This window comes from Ornithodoros turicata, chromosome 1 (assembly GCF_037126465.1).
Source record: "Ornithodoros turicata isolate Travis chromosome 1, ASM3712646v1, whole genome shotgun sequence".
In the NCBI taxonomy this organism is placed as follows: domain Eukaryota; kingdom Metazoa; phylum Arthropoda; class Arachnida; order Ixodida; family Argasidae; genus Ornithodoros; species Ornithodoros turicata.
Genome location: NC_088201.1, coordinates 45414843 through 45439617, shown reverse-complemented (window position 1 = coordinate 45439617; position 24775 = coordinate 45414843). Strand labels below are relative to the sequence as shown.

Below are 24775 nucleotides of genomic sequence, written 5' to 3'. Positions count from 1 at the left end.
ACTGAAGTACACGGAGGACCAATAGACACCAATTTATTTCCACCACAGCCGTGGAAAGCCAAAGGATCCTTTGCACAGGGTGTTTCACTTAAGAGTGACCCCTAATTATTTTTAAAAATGTACTTGAGACAATAATTAGAAACCTTCTGCGTCATACCTGTGAAGGTTTTTGCCGCCCAAACAGATGGTTTCCATCAGTGTACCTCATTAATTTGTCTAATTAGCTTAATTGAACTCAAAAAGTTACAAGGGAAGGTAACATTTTTTGCGCTAATTAGAAACCCCATTGCCACAACACCCCATTTCAGTCACAAATACAGGATCTTTCCACAAAAATTTGACACCAGAAAACTTGCCATCTCTGCAAGCAAGCTTTCGGATGAAAGATGGAAGTCACTGAAAAGGTTAGCCAGCTGTAGGACTCGAACCCACATCTTCTGGATTGCCGGTCCGCGGATTCCGCGGCGCCGGGACTATCGTCTCGGTCCGAAGACGCTCCCACTGCGCATAGAAACAGCATGAGAAAACAGGAGAAAAAAGAGAGGATAGAGAGGTAGAAGGCGAGCTGGTGGTATAGATCCATAACTTAAAAACCCGAGACTAGGGGACAAAAAACGACAAACACAGACAGGGTCTCAAAAGGTCTTGAGACCTTGTCTGTGTTTGTCGTTTTTTGTCCCCTAGTCTCCGGTTTTTAAGTTAAGGAGAAAAAAGGGAGGGCGGAGATCGGATGCAATCACATACTGCTTGCGACACACTTGTCTAATATCTCCAGCGCCCGTAAAAGCGCGTTACCGAACCAAGTTGCTGTGCTACCGTCGCCTTCCGTTCCTCTGGTGGCGGCGGTAGAGTCACTGTACCCGGGGGAAGAGTATCGCATTCGCTTTCCCCGTGCCGCCGCCTTGCTCATTCGCCGAGGCGCGTCACGTGGTGCGTTTTCCTCCTCTTTGCTTCCAACCTCTCGCCGGGTCTACGGGGAACACAATAGCTGGGACGCATGTGCGCGTACGTTCGTGCGCCGCTCTTGGTTTTTTGTACGTGAAATGGATCTCAGAGAGCTAAGGAACTACGAACAACCATGTCTGGATGTTGTGCTGCAACGGGACAGAGTCAGGCAAAGCATTTTTCTGCATTCCGACGGGCAAAAGTGACGAGACGCGTAGATCGGCACAGAACCTGCCGGAAGAACTTCGCGCCTAACACACGCGAATAACACACGCTTGAGCGAGGTAAATTTCGTGGCGTGTTTATTTTTCATTGCAGAACCTTTGTACACAGTATTGAATAACAGTTCAACTATGCGAAGAACAGCCGGGCGTATCAAAGTAGTGGATGGATCTTGCAATTGCGTTCCTTTTCCTGCGGCGCTAACAAAACGCCACTATCAGGACCACTTCACACGCGACGACTTCGAGGACAAGGAGATTCGAAAGAAGTTGAAGTGGACGGCAGTCCCAAGCAGTTTTGCATACCGGACACCTACGAGGCTGAGGAAGGCTCCTATCCCCCGTTCTTCGCACGCAGAGTTCTCCGAGGAGTCACCAAAAGACTTGCACACTGAAGTTGATGACAACCTAGTGTAATATCAAGGGGCAGTGGAGGATGGTAATGCGTCAAAATATATGTAGATATCCACTATGAAAATTATTGAAAGTTATGAAAACTATTCCTAAATATTGAGCTGTAATTGTAAGTGAATCAACTTTGCAGAGGAAGTCAACACCATCACAAATTTCTCTGACCAATGCACAGGAAAAACCTGCAGACAAGTCATGTGATGGTCCCCTCGACGAGGTCGCAGAAACGAGCAAAGGCTGAGACGGAATGTAGTGACTTGAAGCTCACGGTCTACGCCTCATGAAAGATCTGCTTGCGTTGGATCGGGGGATTGGAAGAACAATCCACAGCACTTTACATGCGCGTGGAAAAAAGTTGGCATTCACAATGCCATTAAACGTGTGAAATAGAAACTTAATTGCGAAGAGATGAGAATAAAACTGGTGTAGGTTATTTATGTCGACCTGAAGCTGCACACACGAGCACTATAGTTTTATGTCCACAAAACAAGTGAACTAAAAGAAAAAAAAACTGATCTATAGAGCGCAAACGAGACTCGACGATGCCTTTTAGAGGCGAACACGCGCCAACATAATTCGTCTGTTAGCTACAGAATACCACAAACTATACTGTAGTGACGCTTGTGCCCTGTTTCATTAAGTATTAGCCGAGTCCCACCACAGGGAGTCACAAAATTTTTGGTGCACAGCCGCGAAATCAACGCGATGTAACACGGACTACAGCTATCCCAACACGCGATCCGCGGCGGCTTGGAAGCAATATGGCTGCCGGAGCAGACGACGCGGAGCGGTTGCGGTACTCTTCCCCCGGTACAGTGACTCTAGGCGGCGGGGCTGCGCAGCGCCACCAGACGGGAGAGATGGCGATCCGATAACGTCGTCTGCTAGTTCCAAATGCGTCGACGGGGCAGCGCTTTCCTCGGAATGCGGAGTGGAATGGAATGGAATTGTAGCCTGTTTTCTTTTGTTGCGTTCCTGTTTACTGTTTTTCAAACATAAGTACACCGAGATTAGGCCACGTCTGAGCAGTTCTTGCGGTCGTCAGAACTTTTTGTGAAAGGTGTCACAGTAATGCAAGATACCACGGCTACTCCATGAAACTGGCACAAACGAGGGATTACCTCATTTTATTTAACGATGGCTCGCCAACGTTTATCAGGACCAGCCTCCTCTCGTCTTGCTTGGACCTTACAGCTGCATCAGCATCAACTGCACGCCGCTTCCGGTGGTATGTTGATGTAGACTCACTAGGAAGTGACCATCTACCTGTACTGATCAGCATTTGTGGAGCGCATCGGCATCGTTCCGTTCATTACGCCAAAAGGACGGACTGGCATGTATTTCGTTACGCGGTCGAGAACGCTGTTGCGGCATCTACACCCGCAAGCGAGGAGGCGTTCTCCCATACTGTAGCCAGAGCTACCCAAAGCGAAGGTTTTCCGCGTCCCCGAGAAGTTCACAGCTGTAGACGCAGAACACGAGAAGCTTCGTGCCATCCGCCGCCGCTCCGAGCCCGCCGCTCCGACCTTCCAATTCACTGGATAGAAGTCAAACAAATACAAAAGGTAGTCCATAGACATTTATGCAAGCTTGCACGTGACCATTGGAGGAACTTTGCGTCGTCCCTCTCTCCCCGCACATCCCTCTCTCGGATTTGGTCCGTGCTCAAAGGCCTCTCTGCACCTGTGATTCAGAGGCAGCCATTCCGATCGCTATCGTTAGCTGCGGGACGCACAGAGCTACAGATCGCAGAGGAGTACTGAGCTCGCCTAACTGCAACTCCTAATCACATACTGGCAGCTGCAAAAGACATTCCCATCGTACTGGAGTCATCGGATGAACCATCTGTAGACGTTCCCTTCTCGATCAAAGAGCTTGACTCTGCAGTACAACACTCCGGAATGCACACCTCCCCGGGGGCAGATCAGGTCACATATAAAGCCATTCAAAACCTTCCAATGAGTGGACGACAAACACACCTAAATATAATCAACCAATCTTGGTGCACGAAAACTGTTCCGAGTCCATGGAAAACCGCCATCGTAATTCCCATCTTAAAACCAAGAAAGTCGCCGCACAACCTCGACTCGTTTCGCCCAATAGCCCTTGCCAGCTGCATAGGCAAAATCATGGAGCGCATGATCCACTTACGCTTAAACTGGTATTTTGAAACCAGGGCTTATTTCCCAGAAGTCATGGCAGGATTTCGCCAAGGAAGATCGGCGATATATAATGTCATAGACATTGTCTCCAGCGTCCAGCAAGCTCGGACTGAAAGACAGCTAACAGCTGGTGTTTTCCTCGACGTGATGAAGGCGTACGACAGCGTGCTCCACAGCGCCATCGTCGCCACACTCCAAGAGGCTGGGATAGTGGGCCGGCCGCTATCATGGATCCAAGATTTCCTTTCTGATCGGTTCCTATTTGTGCGCACTTCAGAGGGAGATACGACCACATATCCCGTTCACCGTGGCGTTCCACAAGGAAGCGTACTCAGTCCACTGCTCTTCAACATCATTATGACTTCACTCCCCTTACAGTTACGTGAACACATCCACATAACAATATATGCTGACGACGTATGCATCTGGACCTCAGCTTTCCGCCGCGATACGATCCAACAACGTCTGCAGACCGCTCTAGACACTATTGTATTCTACCTCGCCGACTGCGGGCTCTCGATCTCACCAAGCAAAACGGTAGCCATGGCTTTTACGCGCCGCTACCCTTTACCCTTTACAAGTACCCTTTACATGTTGGGGTTCTACCGCTGAAGTTTGTCCCGCATTATAAATACTTGGGCATCATCACAGAGAGAGGGTTGACATGGTCGAAACACCTCAAGTCAATTTTGACCAAAACCAACAACTCTACCAACGTGCTACGACGCGTCGCTGGAGCATCTTGGGGGTTAACGTGTGCTGACCTGCGTCAGCTATACTGCTCCCTCATAATAGCAACCCTAAGGTACAGCTTGTCGGGACTACAGGGCCTCAGTAGGAACGGAGAGCTGGAACTCCTACGGACCCAAGCACGTAGTCTCCGAGTATGCCTAGGAGTTCCTAGGACCACTGAGACATACTCCGTCTTAGCTGTGGCGAAGGAACCACCGGCGCATGTCCTGCGAGACAGAGAGACACTCCGTACCTACACGCGATTTCTCACCCGACACCAATCACATTGCCTCCAATCTACCGAGTCGACCTGCCCCTCGTCTACGTTCGGAGTTGCAGTCTCCCGTCTAAAAAGCTGCGTACCATCGTCCACTGCACATTTCCCATACGCTCCACCTATGTGGACCCTTTGTACCCCTACAGTCCACAACGGAAATCTCTGGCCTAGCAAAGAAGAGTAACGTGCCCCCTATCACCGTGCGCCAACTTGCGCTGGAACATTTAGCCACTGCGCACCACCAACGAAGGGAAGTGTACACTGACGGATCTGTGGTACCAGGCAGTTCATCGGCCGCATTCTGCGTGCCGAGTTGTAACATCCAGCAAGGATTTAAGCTTCCTCATGAAACATCTTCCACAGAGGCAGAGCTCTACGCCATCTGCGCAGCATTGTCATAGATATCGCGTTCATCAGCGGACAATTGGACCATTCTCACTGACAGCAGGTCAGCATTACAGATGATAGCCTCATACTGTGCAAATATTATTAACGACATCTGCACAAGGATCGCAAAGCGTTACAATGAATTACCCACCTCAGGCAACAGTGTCTGGATCCAGTGGGTGCCAGGCCATATTGGCCTGCACGGGAACGCATATGCTGATGACGCTGCGCGCCGCGCTCATGAGGAGGTGAGTGGATCAGTGCCGATGTCGTCGTCCGCCAGCAGAATTCAGGTGAGGCGGCTCTGTGCCCGAAATACACTACACTTCATAGAAAATGCTGTGCCTGAAAACACGTTCCTACACTCCATCGACCCGAAGATGGAATACACGACCACTCTGCGGCTCATCCGAAGGGAAGAAACTATCGTACACCGTTTACGGTTAAACGTAGCCCGAACACCGTCACTGCTATACAAGATGGGCCAACTGAACTCCTCAGCATGCGCAACGTGCAGGGTGGAAGCAGACACAGCGCATCTACTACTGCACTGCGGACGTTACGACACTGCACGCGACACCCTCAAAGGACGCCTGACTGCTCTGGGACACACACACATAGACCTTCCTGTATTACTTGGCCCTGTCCGACACTCCCGTCAGTGGTGCGTCACTCGAGCTTTCCTCGACTTTCTCCACACGACAGACCTCATGAACAAATTATGAGTTGACCTTTCATGTCATCTACACATCACGCCACCCTCATCATCTTATATTTGTTTTTACTTCATCTTTGTGATATATTTTGATTTAGGAATAGCAAGCCGACCCTCGGTCAGGCTGACCTTACCGAAATAAACGTATATCCCCCCCCCTCATTTTATTTGCTGGTGTCAAGTGAAGAAGCAAGCCTCGCTTGCGGGCTAGGAGAAAAAATATTAAATTTATACAAAATGTGGAAAAGAAACGCTATGGAACACGGGACCTCAGTAACGCGTTGGTGCCCCTCCACTCCGTGCTCAGCGGTTATCGGATCGGCATCTCTCCCGTCTGGTGGCGCTGCGCAGCCCCGCCGCCACCAGGGGAACGGAAGTGACGCGAAGGCGACGGTAGTACAGCAACTTGGTTCGGTAACCCGCTTTTACGGAGGCTCGAGACATCAGACAACTGTGTCTCAAGCAGTACTTTGCCTTCACAAGCTTATCTGTTCGCAGTCATGAGTTACTCATAATCACCGAAGTCGGCTGTCCTCCTGGGTGTTTGTTCTTAAATCCTTTCTCTATTTCACATAAAGAGTACACGTAAAGTACATGAAAAAATGTAACAGCTAAAGAAGGTGCTCAAAGTGCCTCCCATCTTCCCCCATGCACAGCTGGTATCTGTACAATACATGATTTTCGGCCATCCGCAGTTCCTTTTGTGAAATTGCACTACAGAAGCCGGTTATTCTCCCCTGCAGTTCCTCTGGCGTTGCGAACTAGCTTTGGTAGAAGTCCGAGGGGGTCAAATCTGGTGACCTCGCAGGCCAAGGCACAGGGCTGTGACGACCGATCCATTTGTGTTGGAATTGCCCTTCGAGAAATGCTCTTGCCCCACTAAATGCATGTGGTGGGGCACCGTCGTGCTGAAACCACATCGTGGAACACTTCCGTAAAGGCAGATCATCGAGAAAATCTAGCACAACTTTTGTGAGGATCTCTTGCACGTACTTCTGACCCGTGAAGTTCTCATTGTAGAAGTGAGGGCCAATGATTACACCGTCGAAGGTTCCAATCCACACGTTGAAGGCACCTGCATGGTGCTTGGATTCACGAATCCAACGCGGGTTTTCAGTGCTCCAATAGTGCGCATTGTGTAGGTTCACCTGCGCATCGCGTGCAAAATGAGCATCATCGATCCACAATAGGCGCCCACAGAAGGTGTCCTGTTCTTTCTGCACAGAGCCGTCGCGAAGAGAGTTTGCGCCAGGGGCAGGGCAAATCTGGAGAGCCCCCCGCCCCCCCCCCCCTTCCTCACTGCTGTCAGAAGCCTGGTAAACAAAGAAAAGAAAACGCCAATTTACACTGCCGAGACCGTAAATTCAAATTATCTTCATTCCTACTTTATACTGGCCAACCACACTGCCAGGACATGCCATTCGGCGCCCTCTCTGGCGAGGGCGCCGTGGGCGGCTGCCCCTCTCGCACCCCCCTCGGTACGGCTCTGTTTCTGCATATTTAATATCCAATTGCAGAAGTCCACCAGCTTGGCAAAGTCGCCTTGGTTTAGTGCCTGATGAAGACTCATGTGGTAAGGGTGAAACTCCGCACGGTGGAGGATGCGCCACGCTGTTGAACATCAACCCCAACTTCACTGGCAAAGCGTCGGACGCTGGCATGTGGGTCCCCTGAAACTGCCGCAAGAACGGGTGCCGCATAACGACTTTGCCGGCGCCGATGTGAGGGTAGATTTGTAAAGGATCCCGTTTTTCGGAGCTGGTTATACACCCGTCGGATGGTACGCGCTCCTGGGGGGTGTTCGCTTCCAAATCGTTCTCTGTACAGCTTGGGACAAAAGTTTACGGAACACGCGAGCCACTTACTTTTTCTTCGGTGCGGCACCCTAGCGGCTGCCGGAATCGGGTAAGTCCACTGTTTCGAAGGGGTGGACGGATGCGCTGTTAGCGACACACAGTGGTGGTTCCAGGTTCCAGTGTCGCTTATGCGTGCCTGGGAAGTACAAGTTACCGCTGTGTGTCGCTAACAGCGCAGCCTTCCACCCCTCCGAAACAGTGAACTCACTCGCTTCCGGCAGCCGCTAGAGTGTCGCACCGGAGAAAGAGTACGTCGCTCGCGTGTTCCGTAAACTTTTGTCCCAACCTGTACAAAACGGCAGCTACATTTGGATTCATGTCCGGCGCTCCAAGCGCCAGTATCATATTCGTTTTTTCTTCGATTGAATAACGGAACCCGGACATCGCGAACTGACACACTGCGGGCTGGCACATATTACGTACATTCCAGAAAATCGCGCCATGGAAACGTCAGTCTTCGAGACCGAAAGAAGGAAAAAAACAAAACAGCCACAACAGGACCGAGATGTTCCAAGCTGTTGTTGTCCTCACTTTTATCGTCTGTCTTTTGTTTTCTGATAAACAGAGTTCATCTCGACAGATAAAAGGAACCAACCAAAAACGGTTAGGCCCTATATCCTCCAAATGCCCATTTTCACCGACGTCCCAAATCAACCAAAAGCTCATTTCATCCGAAAAAAATGTTCGGAGGTTCCGGGCTTTCGGTTGATCTGGGCACGCGGGTGGCAGTGACCCATATCCTCCAAATGCTCTTTTCATCCGAGCGCCCAGAACCACCGAAAGCGGAATACTTGAACGGATACGATTCCTCTGTTTGTCAGGGAGTGGAGGAAGGGTGAGCGGTTCTTGGGTATGCGGAAATCGAATCCTGCAACTGACTCAGAAGTGAAGTTTGCCAAGGAAAGATATTATTGATGTCGATCGCGTTCAAGAGGTGATCCGATCCGAACAGAGAGATATTTTCCATGTGAGTGACTGGGGTCCAGGCACTGTGTAGGTCATCATAATGGAAAGCGCCCACAGGTCTCGAAAAAGGTTGCAGAAAGGACCTCCTCCTTTACCTTTCTTTTGTGCTTTCTGTTAATACTGTTCAGACGTTCAGAAAACACGCTATTAACCGGCCGAAACAACCCATAGAAAAAGCTTGCAAACAGTATGAATGCATCAGACCAACATATCGTCTGAACTGTCAATCTCCTCAGAAGGCGCTTGAGGTTTGCGTGTTTTCCACCGCCCCGCTATATGTTCCAGCCACAGAACATACCACTCCCACCATGCTATTTTTCCGTGACTCATGACGCGGACCTCCATGACCTTCCGAAGGTAGTGCTTCTCCCGTCAGCAACATGCATATCAATAAAATTCATTTTCGGAATATCTCTCCGTTCAGATCACTTCTTGAACGCGATCTCATTTGTACACAACATGTGACGTGTCGTCTCTATCCGCCCAAGCTCAAGCTTCTTTAATATAGATTTTGTGCATCAGCTCTCATTTTTATATCAGTCATGTATGCTACATCTCTAAGAGGAATGATTAGTAGGTAGGGGAACAACGTAATAACACCAAACGTTGCCTGTGTGCAATCGTCCACTGATTGCCGTCAGTTTCTTGGTTTATTCTGCAGCATAGGCTTTGCAACTTTATCGGTGCCGATATCGCAACGGGAACGCCGTGCCTAGCAACAATATTTTTTAAATTGTGCGTTAGCTTATGGATATATGGAAGGACTACCGGCCTTCCCTCCATCCTCTCCTCATGTCTCCTATCCTTGCCTTTTACTTTTTTTATCAGGGCTTCTGCCACTTCTATTAGCGCCTGCCAGACTTGTACGTATCTTGAGTACGTACTCAAAATACAGTATTTTAAATACTTTTTCCGGTATTTTGGTACTCTACTCAATACTTTTTTTCGACAAGTATTTTTAATGTATTTAAAATCCTTTTTTCAGTATTTGCTACTCAGTACTCAAAATACTTTCCTTCCTCGTCAAGCCATATCCAGTACGCTTCCCGCCGTGCCGAGATTTTCCAGCTCACTGGAATTTAACTCCCTTTTTCTTCTTTTACCTTTTTCGGGATTTCGCGAATCTGTCATTTATCCTCTTGTACAATAGGCTGGTCTTGCTTGTCAATAGCCAACTTCGTCAGAAAACTGTTCCTATTCATATTGCCAGGTGAATCACCAGGGGATTAGATACAAGATAATTCCGGCATTTATTTCCTTGGTCATCAAAGCAATAAACATGTGCCAGAGGTTGAAAGACACGAACCGACATACAGGAGGGATTACGAAGTTTTGGGTCAGAACATATCAACAAAGTTTACTTGGGTTCACCAACATTACTTGACACCAAGACGTTGCAAATGAAAGATATGCATGGCTGATGAAGTTTATTCCCTTCATTTGTAAGGCCACGTTCAGAATACGCGTTTCACTTACTGCTAATACTAAAGTACTTTAAAGAGTATCTTAAATACTTCTTAGAGTATTTAGTACTCTACTCAAATTACTTTCAGTTTTGAGTATTTTGTACTCTATTTTAAATACTTTTTCCGTAGAGTATTTAGCATCTTATTTTAAATACTTTTGCGCAGTATTTTGTACAAGTCCGCCTGCAAGGGGTAGGCTCCCTCAGTGTCGGCCTCTGGACCTGTGCAAAGAAACTTTGCTCTACTTGATGGGCACATGACCGGGACAAAGCTGACCACAGGGCTGTGGACGCCACTCCCCTCAGGGCTCAGGAAATGGGCGTTTGGAGGATATGAGCTGCTACCGGTTTTTCGGGCAGTTTTTACGTGTTTTTGGGTGTCAAATTTTTGTGGAAAGATCGTGAAAGATCCTGTAATTGTGACTGAAATGGGGTGTTGTGGCCATGGGCTTTCTAATTACCGCAAAAAGGTTACCTTTTTTGGGGAATTTTTTTAGTTCAATTAAGCTAATTAGACAAATTAATGAGCTACCCTGATGAAAACTACCTGTTTGGGCGGCAAAAACCTTCACAAGTATGACGCAGAAAGTTTCTAATTTTCATCTCAAGTACTTTTTTTTTTTTTAATAATGAGGGGTCAAACTCTCGACGTCAATGGTGAACATTGTTCAAGCGGGTATCATCTCATATGGCCCGAGTGTGCATAAGGCCCAAGTGATCAGAACGCCCAAATGTTTATAAGACCCGAAAAAAATTTGGGCTTCTTGAACATTCGGGTCAAATGAGCAGGGCAGGGTAAGGTGTCCAGAAGGCCGAAATGCCCAGAAGGCCAAAATAGTCATATGGCCCGAAAACCACCAGGGAAGATTAGGAGTGTCCCATATATTTTCCTTGCTCCTATGCACAATATTAAATGAATGCGACAGAGGAGAAAAAGGTAACTGAACTAAAAATATTAATAAATGTGCTGAAATGAGGAAACAATTTTTCATGCAAATAAGATATAGATGTGGCAAAAACTAAATACAAATAAATATGAATCCTTACAGCGTTCAATATTTCGTCCGGTACATTTGGTAGGCTCTGTGCCTAATATTTTTATTGAATAACCTATCCGTTTGCCTCATTAAAAGCTTTTCAACCTTCTCTAGAATACAGCTATGACGCACAATGAGTACTGCCTTTTCTGCTAAGGTAACCAAGCCGGGCACGGCAGTAGCGTAGCCAGAAAACATATTTCTGGAGGAGATTTGCATAGGAGAGAAGGGTCTACTCCTCGTTTCCCTATCCCAAACGAGCTACCAAATGTACGATTTCGGGAGGCGTTTGAACGTAGCAAATCATGGCTACGCATGGGTCCGTTTTTTTCTGCTCTAACCCCTCGGGAACCATTTTTTCCGAGATCGTTTGTTTTTTGACGAACGAACCATTCGTTCGGACGAACCATTTTTTCGAGACGCGCAGGACTTCTTCAGAGAATTTTTTAATGTATAACGGCGCTTATACACAGAAAAATACGGTACTTTTATCAGTACAAGTTTTGGGACCCTGAGGCAACAGAAGCCTTTCTTTCAGGTGAGGGGAGGTTGGGGATGGCCTAGTTGAATGGGGAAATACGCTTCTGTTGTTTGCGGTTCCATGACCTCACAGGTCAATCTGATGCCTTCCTGGTTTTCGGCCCTATGACCATTTGGGCCTTCTGGGCATTAGGGCCTTCTGGACACCATATCCTGCCCTGCTCATTTGACCCAAATGCTCAAAAGGCCCAATTTCTTTTCGGGTCTTATGAACATTTGGGGGTTCTGGTCACTTGGGCCCTATGCACACTCGAGCCATATGAGATATAACCGTTCGAGCGTGTTCACTGAACACAAGGGGTACGCTGGGGGGCACGCAATGGGTATCTCCAGAATTTAGAAAAGGCTTTTTTGTCGAGAAATGTTGGAATTAATGATTATCTCTTGTTTGCTTTTCGCGATAGGTGTGCATCAAGGAAATATGCGTGGATAAAAAAAGAGGCTGAGGGATTCGATCCCTGACCTACGAGCGTCCGTCGTCCTGCCCGTCGCGTCATGTTTGCTTGTACGTCAAGAAAGATATCCAGCTCCATGTGGTCTCTGGTTAGGTGGTCACCATGGCTGTGAAAATTAGAGCGGAATGTGACCGGCACATCGGGGCGTTCCCGATACGTCACTATAGACGTCACGTTTTCGCAAATCGCACAATCATTCGTCCTGTAATTATGGTTACAATAAAACAGAGAAGCATACAATAGACGGTGTAACTTGTGAAATGTGTATAGAGTTTTTGTCTCTCCCTCCCTAATCACTTCCTTTGCCAGTGCAATCAGGATTACAACACACGGCCTAACAATTTTCTGTAATTTCAGGTACCTACATACTCGCTTACTAGTTAGTGCATGGATACACTTCATAACGGCAAATATACGATAGCACCGCTGAGCCCGAAGTTTCTGGATATTCCAGTAGCTAACGCAGAAAAGACCTGATTGAAGCCTCTCATATGGACCCTTTAGGTAATCGAGGATCACCTAGAAACAAGGCTGATCTACATTGGTTACAGAAATTCCTCCGTGGCGTCCCCAGTAGCTTTGGCAGTGCTTTACGCACGCGCAGCCTTGAGAACTGTAGCGCGAGACCAAAGAACTACAGAAGCTACTGAGGACACCAGTGAGGGATTGCTTTAACGTTTGCACAAACGGGCCCAACCCCAGAACATATCAAGCCGCCCTCGGTGACTCAGCCGGTAGCGTGTCCGCGTGCTGATCCCAAGATCGCGGGTTCGAACGCGGCCGAGGACGGTGGCAATTGGGTGGAAGGGTACAAGTTGCTCAGACATGCAGTCTTCCGCGAGGGACGTAAAAGGTGGTGTGCCGTGTGTCGAGATTTCTGTGCACGCTAAAGAACTCTCAGGGGGGGCAACATTAATCCACAGACCCGACCAATGTGGCGTCGCCACAGTTGTGTCCCGACGTAACGCTCCGAAATACTATTATATCAAGCCGTTCAGCTCCCACTCGATTCGTCATCCCCGATAACATACGGAGCACTCAACGCAACGCGGTACGTCCCCTTGGCAGCATTCACAGACTTCTCGATCGAGTTAGTAGAATTGATGTGTAGAACGCAGGGGTGGGCAGTAATATTATTTTTGGTACGATAATACTAATACATAATACTGCACCAAAACGCGTATTATAATACTTCTGAACCAGTGTATTATAATACATAATACTGTATTCAATCAATCAATTTATTGTACTCCCAAAAGTCCCATACGGGCGTTACATGGGAGGAGTGGGTTACAGGAAGTGAGGAAAAAATAATACGTAGAAAAAAGGCAGTAGAACAGCAACAACAAATGGAAACAACAAAAACAACCTTATACAAGTTGGTTACACAAGGTATCGTAAATGACACTACGGTATGTATTATAATACATTGGTAATGCAAGGAATACAGACTTTCACTCCCGAGCTTGCTTACCCGCCGCGTGAACATCAGCATGTACGCAGATGACATCTGCTTGTGGTCGCTAGGCACGCAATGGCCAGCCATACAACGTCGACTTCAGGAATCTCTAGAGATAGTGGCCAACTTTCTGTCTCACCGTGGCCATGGATGTGTCCCAGGATAAAACAGTCGTCCTGACGGTTTGCGACGGAGAACAGACGTTCCGTGGTGGCAAATGCGCGCAACCTGGCATTATATTTTCAGAACACTGATTTCACTGCGGGATAATCATGCAGCATGGACATTCGTTTCACTTCACACACATTCAGTTCACTCGTTTGTGCTCCATGTATCTCAGCGCTTCCAGTTTCGCGGGGCACGCGCGTGATGTGGGCTGAGACGCTGCTTGATTGGAAAATGCAAAGAACGTATCGTCATCAACATCCTGTCCACTTTTATGAAGACACCTGTCAGTTCTGCTCGAAGTCTTGGTCGTGAGTGTCGCGTTTTCTTCTCTGCGTGCGAGGCTGTTCCTTCTTAGTTTCTTGGTATTCAAGTTAAATGGGAAGACGGATGCGCCCTCTGCAGGGCAGGAAATGTCTCATATGCTGGTCAGAGCTCAAAATTTCCTTGCATTCTCGTTTTATCGCCCACTCCCAGCGCCCGCGGAAATTTGTAGCAGGTATAGATTTTCCGCTACAAATATTATATGCAGCGCACTAAGCTCAACATAACACGGAAGAATAATTTATAATAGATAGTACGTACCTCCCATGCCTTACGGTGAAGCTCGAAATTTGATGTTTCTGGTTCTTTTATTTAACACTATTTCTGCTTACAAGATCTTGATGCGGGACCGCTAGACATGCCTGATGTTGACTGCTGCGTGCTTGTGGCATATTTGACATTTGGCATTGAGTAGGTGCCCGGGTGCCTAACGAACCACCACAAAACATTTACCATACAGAATGGTGCGATGCAAGTGACAGCAAGAATGAGGTATTCCACCTTCCTAAGCAGGTCATCCGTGGCAAGTTTGAGACATTCACAAAGAATCTATGCAGGACTCTTGACGGGATAATTTGTTATCTCCCGCCATTTCAGGTGTTTTGTGCGTTGGAGCAATATAGGAGCTCCCCACACTCACCATTAATGAGGTCCCTGATGAAACGTCGGGCTACTCATTTTCGGGTTTTTTCTTCTTTCCTTCCGGACTTTTTTCTTTTCAGTTTCAGTTCCCATCTCTTAGTCTGGGTGTGTCCTCATGTCACTTTTTTTTTCGTTAGGATGTCTTATTGATGTTTGATAACCACGATAACATGAGATCACGGAAAACGTAAGAAGTCTAATGGATGTGAAAGACTGAACAGTTAGATAGAAAAACAAAGTTCTACTTTTTTTTCGTTGTGTCTGTATTTCTTTTTCTTTTTTTTTTGTCATTTTAAAGAAACCCCTTGCAATTGCGCTTGAGGGTAATAAAATGAAATGAAATGAAAATGAAATGAAACAATTTGACAGGGGAATGCTGGAAAGGAACGCCCGCAAGCGAATCACAAGTTGGACAGACTTCTACATGATGAAAATCAAAGAAACAAAAACAGACTAGCTCAAGAGTTCGCTTATGTTCCGGTGTTATTGTCTTCGAGGCTTACACGGAAATTTTGATAGGTTTCCTTCCCATAAATCGGATAACGTTTTAATTCCAAAAACTTGTTGCCTGATTTCACTGGTCACTGGTGAAGAACTTGGGGCGTCATGTGGCGGTTCTGTTGTCGGCATGCAGGTCTTAACATGTCATCCGGTGCTGCAGGATACAGACAATTGCGGCTTTCGTATAGCTACCGATATGTGTGTCAATGTTTCCCATGTCTTGCTCGGATACAGTCACTATAGCTTATGTATAGTGACTGTAGCTCAGAGTCTCTCGTACCGCTGTCAACATTATTTCTTTTTCCTAGTTGCTTACTATCTGGCGACTCCTTAGAATTTTCAGAACTCCCGCTTTTGTGTTTAATTGCAACATAGAATTGTACCTTCTAATGAAACTTATCGCCTCTTCTGCGCTCGCTTTCTTTTTCTTGATCACTTTCAGTTTCCTTTAAAATTGTTGTGGTGTGTGCGATGTAATGTTTTCTTTAGATGCGCCATCCACAAACTTATAACTTTCCGTGTGCTTCGATGTTCCGGAATTTGTTTGTGTGCGTGTGTGCATTTCACGAGTCTGTTCAAGGCCGTCCACCCCCCACCCCCATTGCACTCGACTTTCAGTACATTGTGCTGCTTGGGTTACCAGCAATAAGCCGGAAATCTAAATCAGCACAGTTTAGAGATATTGAACTATCTCTGGGATCCGGGGAAGTATACAGGGTGCGTCACGTACCGTGTGATTTGACCTTGGTAAAAAAAAACGGCTCAACAGAAAAATATGGGGTAAGCGGCTACCTTCCGGGCATTCAATTTGCCACCTACTAAAATTACTTTCGTCGACATTTAATTAAAATAAATTAAAATTTTCGAAGTGAACACGGAAATTTGCCTAGTCAATGTAACGTTTTTCTTGCTAAATCAGATAGACCGTGGTTAAATTAGCCAAACCCACTGCAAAATACGTTATGTGGTACGGCGGCTATGCCCAGAAAAGTAGCCCGAAAATTTAGGTTTAGTTGCACATTTGTCAGCGACGCACTAAGTCAGCCGCAAAACGATGGCGTGAGGAGGGCATATCACTCGCCACCTGACAGAGCGATAACGAGGGTGGTGACCTCCATGTGTGATATCTGTTGACAGCAGCAAACTACATTGTCGCTACCCTTCCCTTATTTTTCAGCTGCTCTGTCTATCAGGTGGAGAGTGGTATACCCCCTCACGGCGCCGACGTAGTGAGATGCGGCCGACGTAGTGAGTCGCTGAAATATCCGCAACTAAACCTCAATTTTCGGACGACTTTTCTGGACATAACCACCGTACTGCGTAACGTATTTTGCGGTGGGTTCGGCTAAGTCAACCATGGTCTATCTGATAAGAAAAACGTTACATTGACTAGGAAAATTTCCGAGTTTAATTCAAAAATTTTAATTCATTTCAATTAAAAGTCGTCGAAAGTAGTTTTAGTAGGTGACAAATTGAATGCCTAGAAGGTAGCCGCTTACCCCATTTTTTTTACAAAAGTCAAATGATACGTTACGTGACGCACCATGTATGTGTTCTGTATCTTGTGCGCCGAAATCCGCGACGTGCTAGTTCGCAATCGCTTGCCGTGCTTTTTATTTTCTTCTTCTTCTTTTGTGTTTTCTTTGTTTCCATTAGTGGCAGTGTCTGTTTGTGGCATCACTTCTTCAATAAATGCGCCGTTTACTTTACTGCTTGCTTTATCTATTTATTCCACTTCAATTGATTGACTTTGGTTTTCAGTCGGTGATTTGCATGCCACTTGGTAGTCGTATACAAGGGTGTTGTATTTTGTAACATACGTTCGCCCTAACCAGTCCTTTGGGTTTGTTGAATTTCTAAGAAGTGTCACCCCTGTCTGGAATGATATCTAGGGCAAGTACGAGACAATGTGCGTATCTCAATGCCCCCGCAAATGTTTTCTTGCATTCAAAAACCGGGTGGTGTCCACCACATTTCGGGCATGCGTTATCACACAAGTCGTGTTCATAGGTGCCACATCGTGTGCACTTGGCCATGTCACAGCTTGAACTGAGGTGGCCTTCCTTGCCACATTTACGACACACTCCCTGATACTCGCATCAGACGATGAAGGACCAGTCACCAATGGTAACTTTCAAAAGAATTGGAAATTGTTTCTTCATTTCAATCTGCACTATCCATACGCCGCTTCCCCGCGCACTTCGCTTCGTATATTTGGCATCTTCAGTGCATTCGATTTTCCCGTACGCTTCCAAAGCTTTCTCGAGATAGGTGGTCGAGAGAGTAAAAAAAATTACACTCTGGTTGTTGCAGTTCCTAAACAGTTCAGATAGTAATACCTGTCGTTGGTTTCTAAGATCGGGTTTTTAGCGAGTTCAGGTGCCACGCTCTCAGAAGCAGTTGCGTCCCCAAACGAAATGTGCGACGCGTAGACTTCCTGGGGACGTTTCAACACTAGCGCTTCGGCCAAATCACCGAAGGCCACTCTGCGGGGCAACGAAACCCTGAACACGAAGGGTCTGACAACACGTACCTCATTCATGTCGTCTTTAGTTCGGAGTAAACGTGAAAAGATCGCTTACCCAGTCAGAAGTTTCACGTGTAGCACTGTCGCCCTTGTAGAGAGTACACTAACCACTTGTTGATGTGCATCCGTTGGTTATCCAAAGCGGCGAACACTGCACTTATTTCAAGTTAACACTGGTCAGATGAACGAAGAAAACCTCCGGCGGTAAGCCGCACAAAGTGCGAGCAGCTGCCAAGACACTCACAAAATCAATAAACTATCGTGTCGTGAACAATCGGCCCTGGAAGACGCACATGACAGAAATCAGAGGACGAACTGCACTCGTGCTTATCAGCGCGCTTGGCTTTTCCATGCGGATTCCCTGTCAGCCTTCGCGTGACAGTCGAGGTGCGCTTCATAAGTTTGGCAACTTGGGGGCTAGCTCGACTAGCTTGCCTGATGATGACGACGAAGAGGGACAAGAATAATATGGGGACGTTACTCGAGGCGTGGTGAAAACTGCCTATATTGCACACGTACTAAAAGCGCTAAAACACACAAGCGGACTATACACATATTGCACTAACAACAAGGTATATTCACGGAGTGTTTAAATTCAGGGTTGGTTACCGAAATAACATCGTTTCCGATTCTGTTTCTGGTACCTAAAATCCTCGATCCGTCTACTGGGGGCTGCATTGGAAACAATACCCTCCAACTGGCGGCGTACTCGCCGGAGGATTGTGGGACTTTCGGCAATTACATTCTGGAAACTTTTGGCACCTTTGAACAATTTTTAATTGTGGGAAACTTTTTTTTTCAATTGAACTTTGAAAATTGCCAAGCGAACCTTACTTTTTTTTACAGAAATATGAAGTCCTCCACGAATAACCGCAGACCCAACAAAAACTATGTACAGTATCGGAACAGAAATAGTCGAAAAAAAAATTGCAAAAATTACCCTTTAGCCCCGCCTGCTTGATTTTCGCAAAGAAGCGCGCGCGAAATGAACGTCTAGACTCTAGAGGACGAAATGTCCCAGCTTACATTTGTTTTGCCTTCTTTGTGATAATTCGGTTGTCCTCAGCCTCAAGGTCAAAGCGGGGGAATGAAAGGTAACAAGAGGGAACACTTCGGCCCCTCCACGCACCTTCAGTGCGTTCTTCTTTGCCACAATCAATCGGGGGGCTAAAGCGGAATTTTTACTATTTTTTAGACTATTTCTGTTGCGATACTGTACATAGTTTTTGTTGGGTCTGTGATTATCCGTTGAGGACTTCATATTTCTGTAAAAAAAAAATGAGGTTCGCTTGGCAATTTTCAAAGTTGAATTGAAAAAATAAATTTCCCTCAATTAAAAATTATCCAAAGCCTTCCTAAATGGCGGCAAAACTTCCCAGAAGGTAATTACCGAAAGTCACACAATCCTCCGGCGAGTATGTCTCCAGTTAGAATTTTTTATCATATAAGGTGAAACATACTGTACGTGGATACGTAACGTAATTAAAATTGATATCTATCTACATCTACCTTACGAATACATTTTTGGGAACAGAGGCGCCAGATGCTTTATCGCTGAGCGATAGTCACAGGGAGCGAGTCCCCGTCCTCGCGTCGCTTTCCAGTACTCGCTCTGAAACTCGCTCGTTTGGCAACATAGCAACAAGGCAGGAGAAAAAACGGACTCACAAATGACACAATGTTTAATGTGAAAATAATCTTTACCCTCCGAAACAATTCTTCTGTTGCAACCTCTGCGGGTGACTGCACCAAGGCGGGGGAAATGCGACGGGTGTATTGGGGGTGGTGGAGATGAGCCGGTTGTTTCGGCCCAGGGGAATCGGGGGAATCGTGCACCTGTACAACCCAAAGGAAACTGAAAAGGTTCACAAGGGGAGTAGGACCGAAGCAGAGGGGATCATGCGTAGAGGTGAGCGTGGATAAGTAGATTCGTGCCCGTATACGCGCAACCCGCGGCGTGTGATGCTGGTGCACCCGCGCTAACCGCGGACGCCGTGCGGATATACCCACATTTTCCCAGCAACCTGCAAGCGTAACTAAAATTGCCTATAATGATGTTTGCAATGACGTGTGCAATGCTGATCGATGGCCCAATAAAGCCGGCCGTCCAGTGCTGGTGTGGCGACGTTTGAGGTATAAACTCTGTATGAACAAAGCATGTTACAGATGAATTTACAATAAAAGATGAGTCAGTTGTCACTACAAAATACGAACTTTTATTAGCTACACACAATATGACGATGTTTGTACAATGTGATAAGAAATTCTACACTTCATGACTTAACGACACAGATGAAATATGTACATATATGTCCCAGGCACATACGTGATGACCGTGAAATTGAGCAAGCTCACTGGGAGGTATTTGATTGCTGTACAGCAGAAACAGTGAGAGCTGATACCTCGGAAGCTACACAACACAGGCGGGACAAAAACGACATCGAAGAAATGTCTATTGTTGGGTCATTTTCGATACTGATAAACGGCGCTCGAGGGCTGCATAGAAGAAAAATGCGAACAACATGATGTGCCAGAGGGTGAGGAGTCTACAGAGTAGTAATAACTGATTTGAAACCAGAGTTATCAGCACGTTGATGAACTGTATCGGAAAAAGGGAAGTCAGCAGTATCATTTATTACTATTTAGTTCAGCATTTCAATTATTTCCGTCATTTCACTGTGTTGTGCGCCCTTCGAACAGATGTTACCGAAGATCAATTTGATTCTGTAAGGATGGCGAAACATATAATAAATATATTGAGGAATACTAGCGCGAAGGGAACGATGTACAAAGTAGCAGGCACGAAGATAAACAAAGAAGTGTGTTGTGTCTGCTATGTCCGTTGTTTCCTCCGCGCTGGTATTCCTCAATGTGACAGTTCACCGACAATCCCAACTTGCTACAGTTGCAAAATCTAATAAATCTTGCCATTAGGAACTACTACAGGATTGGAAACTATCTAGTACTGTAAGCCTTCTCGACCAATAAACACTTGGAGCGTCTGCAAACGGAGGGAGGATCGGAAGGTGTGCGTTTGTTGTCACAGTCTGGGTCGAAAAGGGGGGGGGGGGGGGCTCATGGAAATGCAATGCAGCTTTCTGATTAATCCGTCCGTTCTTAGCGGCAGCCACAAGAGGTCGCTATCATGTTGGTAATCTTCTTGAGCACTATGTGTCCTCGGGAGTCGAAGAAGAGCATGCTGAGCGACTTGTGTTTGACGGGAACGCAGCATGCAGGTGGCACGTCGGGGATCACGTTGTGCAGGAGCGATTGTATTGCTGAGTGGGATGTCATATCCCGATCACTCATAGGAAATGTACACCTGCCTGTGCACTGTTGGGCGAAGAACCCTCGAGGTGCGATCACCCAATCACCCCATCCAATTTCTTGTAAGTCAACGTAGAGGGGTCTCAGGGAGCATGCACTGGGAAACGATTTCCGACCGGCTGAACGCCACCTAGGAGTCGCTCCAGAAAGATGTCCTGCGTGTTGCTTCGCCCTGGAGGTCCTTGAGTGGCTACGTCGCGGGCGAGTAGACTGTTCTGCGGCTGTACACTCCGGGTAGTTGATTATGAGTGTAGCCCTCGCTGAGCTCAGTGGACAGGGAAGCTGCGTTGTCGTGTTCTGTACCAGGACACGTAAGGTGGTGCCATTCTGGGGCAGAAAATGAGGTATGGGTGCGATGTAGGCGGCGCTGCGACGTCGAAATAGAAGGGAGAGGCTAGAGTTCCAGCTGGAAACTCGAACATTGAGCATGCGTTGCTGTCTTGAGAAGCGATTGCACTCGCGGGGAAGCTCCAAGGCGATATGCAGTCGTTGGGGCCGCTCTGCTTCGTCGTAGGTGACATCAAAAGTGTACGTCATGGCTCCGTCCTCTGTGGCCTCTGTTGAAAAAGAGCGACAAAATTGATGCAAGAATTACGGAATAACTTTTGGAACGTTCAACACGCAGCCAAGCCCTAATATTGTGCTATACGCTTCAAATCGCAATTATGTCCTGGCCGCTGCAATGCTGCTATCTTCTGATTATGATTCAACAAAACAGAGTCCTGACCCAAGAGGGTGTAACACTTCGCTCCAATTTATGCGGGAGAAGTGTAGAGTGCAGTCAACTGCGCGGGTATCTGCGGGTATAATTGCACCCACGTTCACCTCTAATTATGCGCAATGCAATTGGTAGCACATGTGTCCCCCAGTTTTTCACGTTGGCTAAGCAATTCGGTTCGACACCTGTTACGTTTTACCAGCCGATCTTTTTTTTTATCGCTTTTGTGTGTGTGTGTGAGCAAAGGGAAGGGGGGGGGGGGGGGAGTCGTTTCAAAACCCATATTCTAGGTGTCGAGTTTTTAAGGAGCTCGAGCATTCTTCTTATTATTATATTTTTCTTGTTTGCAGAATGCGCTGCTTTATACGCGTGCGACTAACGTATTCCCATCTGAGGGGCCTACAATATGAGCCAAAAATTAAGCTTCCTTCAAACATCGTACCACCACCAACAACACAATATGAGCCCAAAATTAAGCTTACATACATACACATCTAATTTCATCAGTTACTGGGGGCGGAGCATCCGGAAGCCTAATTTTGGACTCATACTGTGCGCCCGTCAGTTTGGAATACAAATACATAGTCATACGGCGGCAAAAATTAACGTGTCTATTTTCTGTGTTCTGTGTCTAAAATCTGTGTCCATTAAAATGAATCACCCTGTACATACAGTAAGAAAGAATTTCAAAGACAATGAATGTGAATGAGGATGAATGAGGAAGTTAATCTGCCATCGTTGTCGCACCTGAGTCCTTGCTGCGCGGCGTGGAAGTGCCGATTCAGAGGTTGGCCACGAGGAAAAAGAACATGCGCTACGTCGTCTATTCGGCAGTCGAAACGAATCGAGTACGAGAGGAGTGTCTGCGCACCGTTGCACATCATTTGAAATAAATGCTTTCGAACGTAACAAAATCTTTGCATTCTAACACACACATACACACACAAAAAAAGGAAAGAAAAATCACGCATTCTCTATACGAGATATCGATACTCAACTATAGGTAGTGTATCTTGCGATGGATTTGGATAAATCCGCTTGTTGATTTTAGCAAGAAAACATTACCCTAGGTTGTCAAATAGTGAGTTTTAGTGCATCGTACGCTATATCGCATTTGCGTTCGTGGGGAATAGCGTGGTGGTTCGGCGCACTGCGCGAAGCTCTCTTTATGTTTTGCGCGTGCGCAGAGCCACCAACGCTATCCCTTAGCCTTACGTACGCAAAGGCGATAGCGTACGATGCATTAAAACTCTCTCATAATTGAGGAAATTATGTTTGATCACATGACTAGTAGTGCGTGGCAAAGCTCCGTTCACCGAAGATACCCAAAGATACTACTGACCCCATACTTTTCAGACAAGTAGACTTTTTAGCAGACTTTTGTGACACATTAGGTGAAACACCCAGTGTAATTTGCCATTTCGGTGGGAGCACATTTTTAGCAAAGCAGGTAAAAGATGTGTTTTTTACTAATGATATACCTCACAATACGCTGGCACGAATGAAGTCATCGGAGACGTAAAATATGTTAACATTCCAATCATGTCTCCAGGAACGCGAAAATTAGCTGCGTTTGTGCGTACCCAGTACTACAAAACTATATGGTGATTCACGAAAAATGAGTCACAGTTAAAAAATAGAATGGTTCATCGCACACCAAAAAGGCGAACATCATAGTGTTACCAGTGGTGTGAAGATACTCAAACTATTTTTGTTTTGTAGTTAATTAATTAATCATTGAAATGAATTAGTCAGTTTTTAATTATAAGGATTAGAGCCAAAATGCAGGTGAGAAAGTTCTAGCGCGCGTTATAATGACACGAAACCCGTTGATTGCAACTTTGTATCCCTAACGGATTTTTGTTTTTTTTCCGGCTCCAAAGAGTAACTTTCTGGTTTGCAAAAAACCGACATGGGACCTGTCGCAGACGCGCGAAGAGCGTCGGATCACAGCGCTCTTGACCGTCCTGTTATTGAACGATGACTAATCACAGTTCTCAGTGACATTTTGACATTTTGGCTCGACATTGACCCTTAGCGCGTCTGCGACAGGACCCGCGTCGATTTTTTGCAAACCCGAAAGTTAGTCTTTTGGAGCCAGGAAAAAAAAGGTATCCGTTAGAGGTACAAAGTTACAATCAACAGGTTTCGTGTTGTTGCATCGCCCGCTACAGCTTTCCCATTCACAATTTGGCTCTAATCCTCATAATTAAAAACTGACTAATTAAGTTCACTAATTAATTAATTAATTACAAAACAAACATAGTCTGAGTATCTTCACACCACTGGTAACACTATGCAGTTCGCCTTTTTGGTGTGCGATGAACCATTCTGTTTTTAAGCTTTGGCATATTTTTCGTGAAACACCCTGTATACTTACTATTCAAAACAATCCCGTTTCACAATGTAATGACGGAAAAACCTCAGCATTTTAGACAAAATTGAAGGGATGACATGGCCAGAGAGATATGCCCACTAAATGGCTCATTCCGAATATAAATATTACGTTTTAGTCAACATGCATGGAGCGTGTCGCTCTCTTGTTGTTTGATATAGAATCAACGACGAGAAAGCACGTAAACGAGTATGATGGAAATCTAGAACAATATAAATGATAGAGTCATGAGCACGGTCCTATGGTACACGGTGTAGGGGACGTAGAAGGGTAGCAAATCCAGCGAACGGCTAAGGAAATGAGAGCCGCCGATATTTCGCTGTCCTCTGTTCGAAATATCGGCCGCCCTTATAGCCTCTGCTCACTAGCCATGACACGGTAGGTTATCCCTTGAAAATCACATGCGTGTGAGCATTTGAGATGAGCGTTTAACATACTTGGGAGCGACTTTCTGAGCAGTTGCTCCACGGCCTCTATAGTAATACCTATGTCAGAAAGATTACTCATTCTAATTTACATAGATGTGCTCGCACAGCGATCGACCAGTG

General features: G+C 46.4%; 3 protein-coding genes across 3 annotated transcripts in view; 1 reads left to right on the top strand and 2 right to left on the bottom strand.

Moving 5' to 3' along the window:
- LOC135378150 (A disintegrin and metalloproteinase with thrombospondin motifs 15-like) overlaps nucleotides 1-12411 on the top strand; it is a 56843-nt gene extending 44432 nt beyond the window's left edge. The window contains exon 15 of the mRNA XM_064611060.1: nucleotides 12119-12411. Within this exon, the coding sequence (XP_064467130.1) occupies nucleotides 12119-12160 (42 nt within the window). The 3' untranslated portion in view covers nucleotides 12161-12411. The remainder of the gene's footprint in view (nucleotides 1-12118) is intronic.
- LOC135398612 (leukocyte elastase inhibitor-like) overlaps nucleotides 1-18097 on the bottom strand; it is a 208054-nt gene extending 189957 nt beyond the window's left edge. The window contains exon 1 of the mRNA XM_064630003.1: nucleotides 17843-18097. The gene's annotated coding sequence lies outside the window, so the exon portion shown is untranslated. The remainder of the gene's footprint in view (nucleotides 1-17842) is intronic.
- A 2807-nt stretch (nucleotides 18098-20904) lies between these two features.
- Nucleotides 20905-21651, bottom strand: LOC135389143 (bone morphogenetic protein 2-A-like). Its single transcript, XM_064619199.1, has one exon. The coding sequence runs from the start codon at nucleotides 21649-21651 to the stop codon at nucleotides 20905-20907; it is 747 nt and encodes a 248-aa protein (XP_064475269.1).
- Between the last annotated feature and the right edge of the window lie 3124 nt (nucleotides 21652-24775).

Coding starts and splice junctions, on each gene's coding strand:
- LOC135389143 (XM_064619199.1), bottom strand. CDS start 21,651: ATGACGTACACTTTTGATGTCACCTACGACGAAGCAGAGCGGCCCCAA.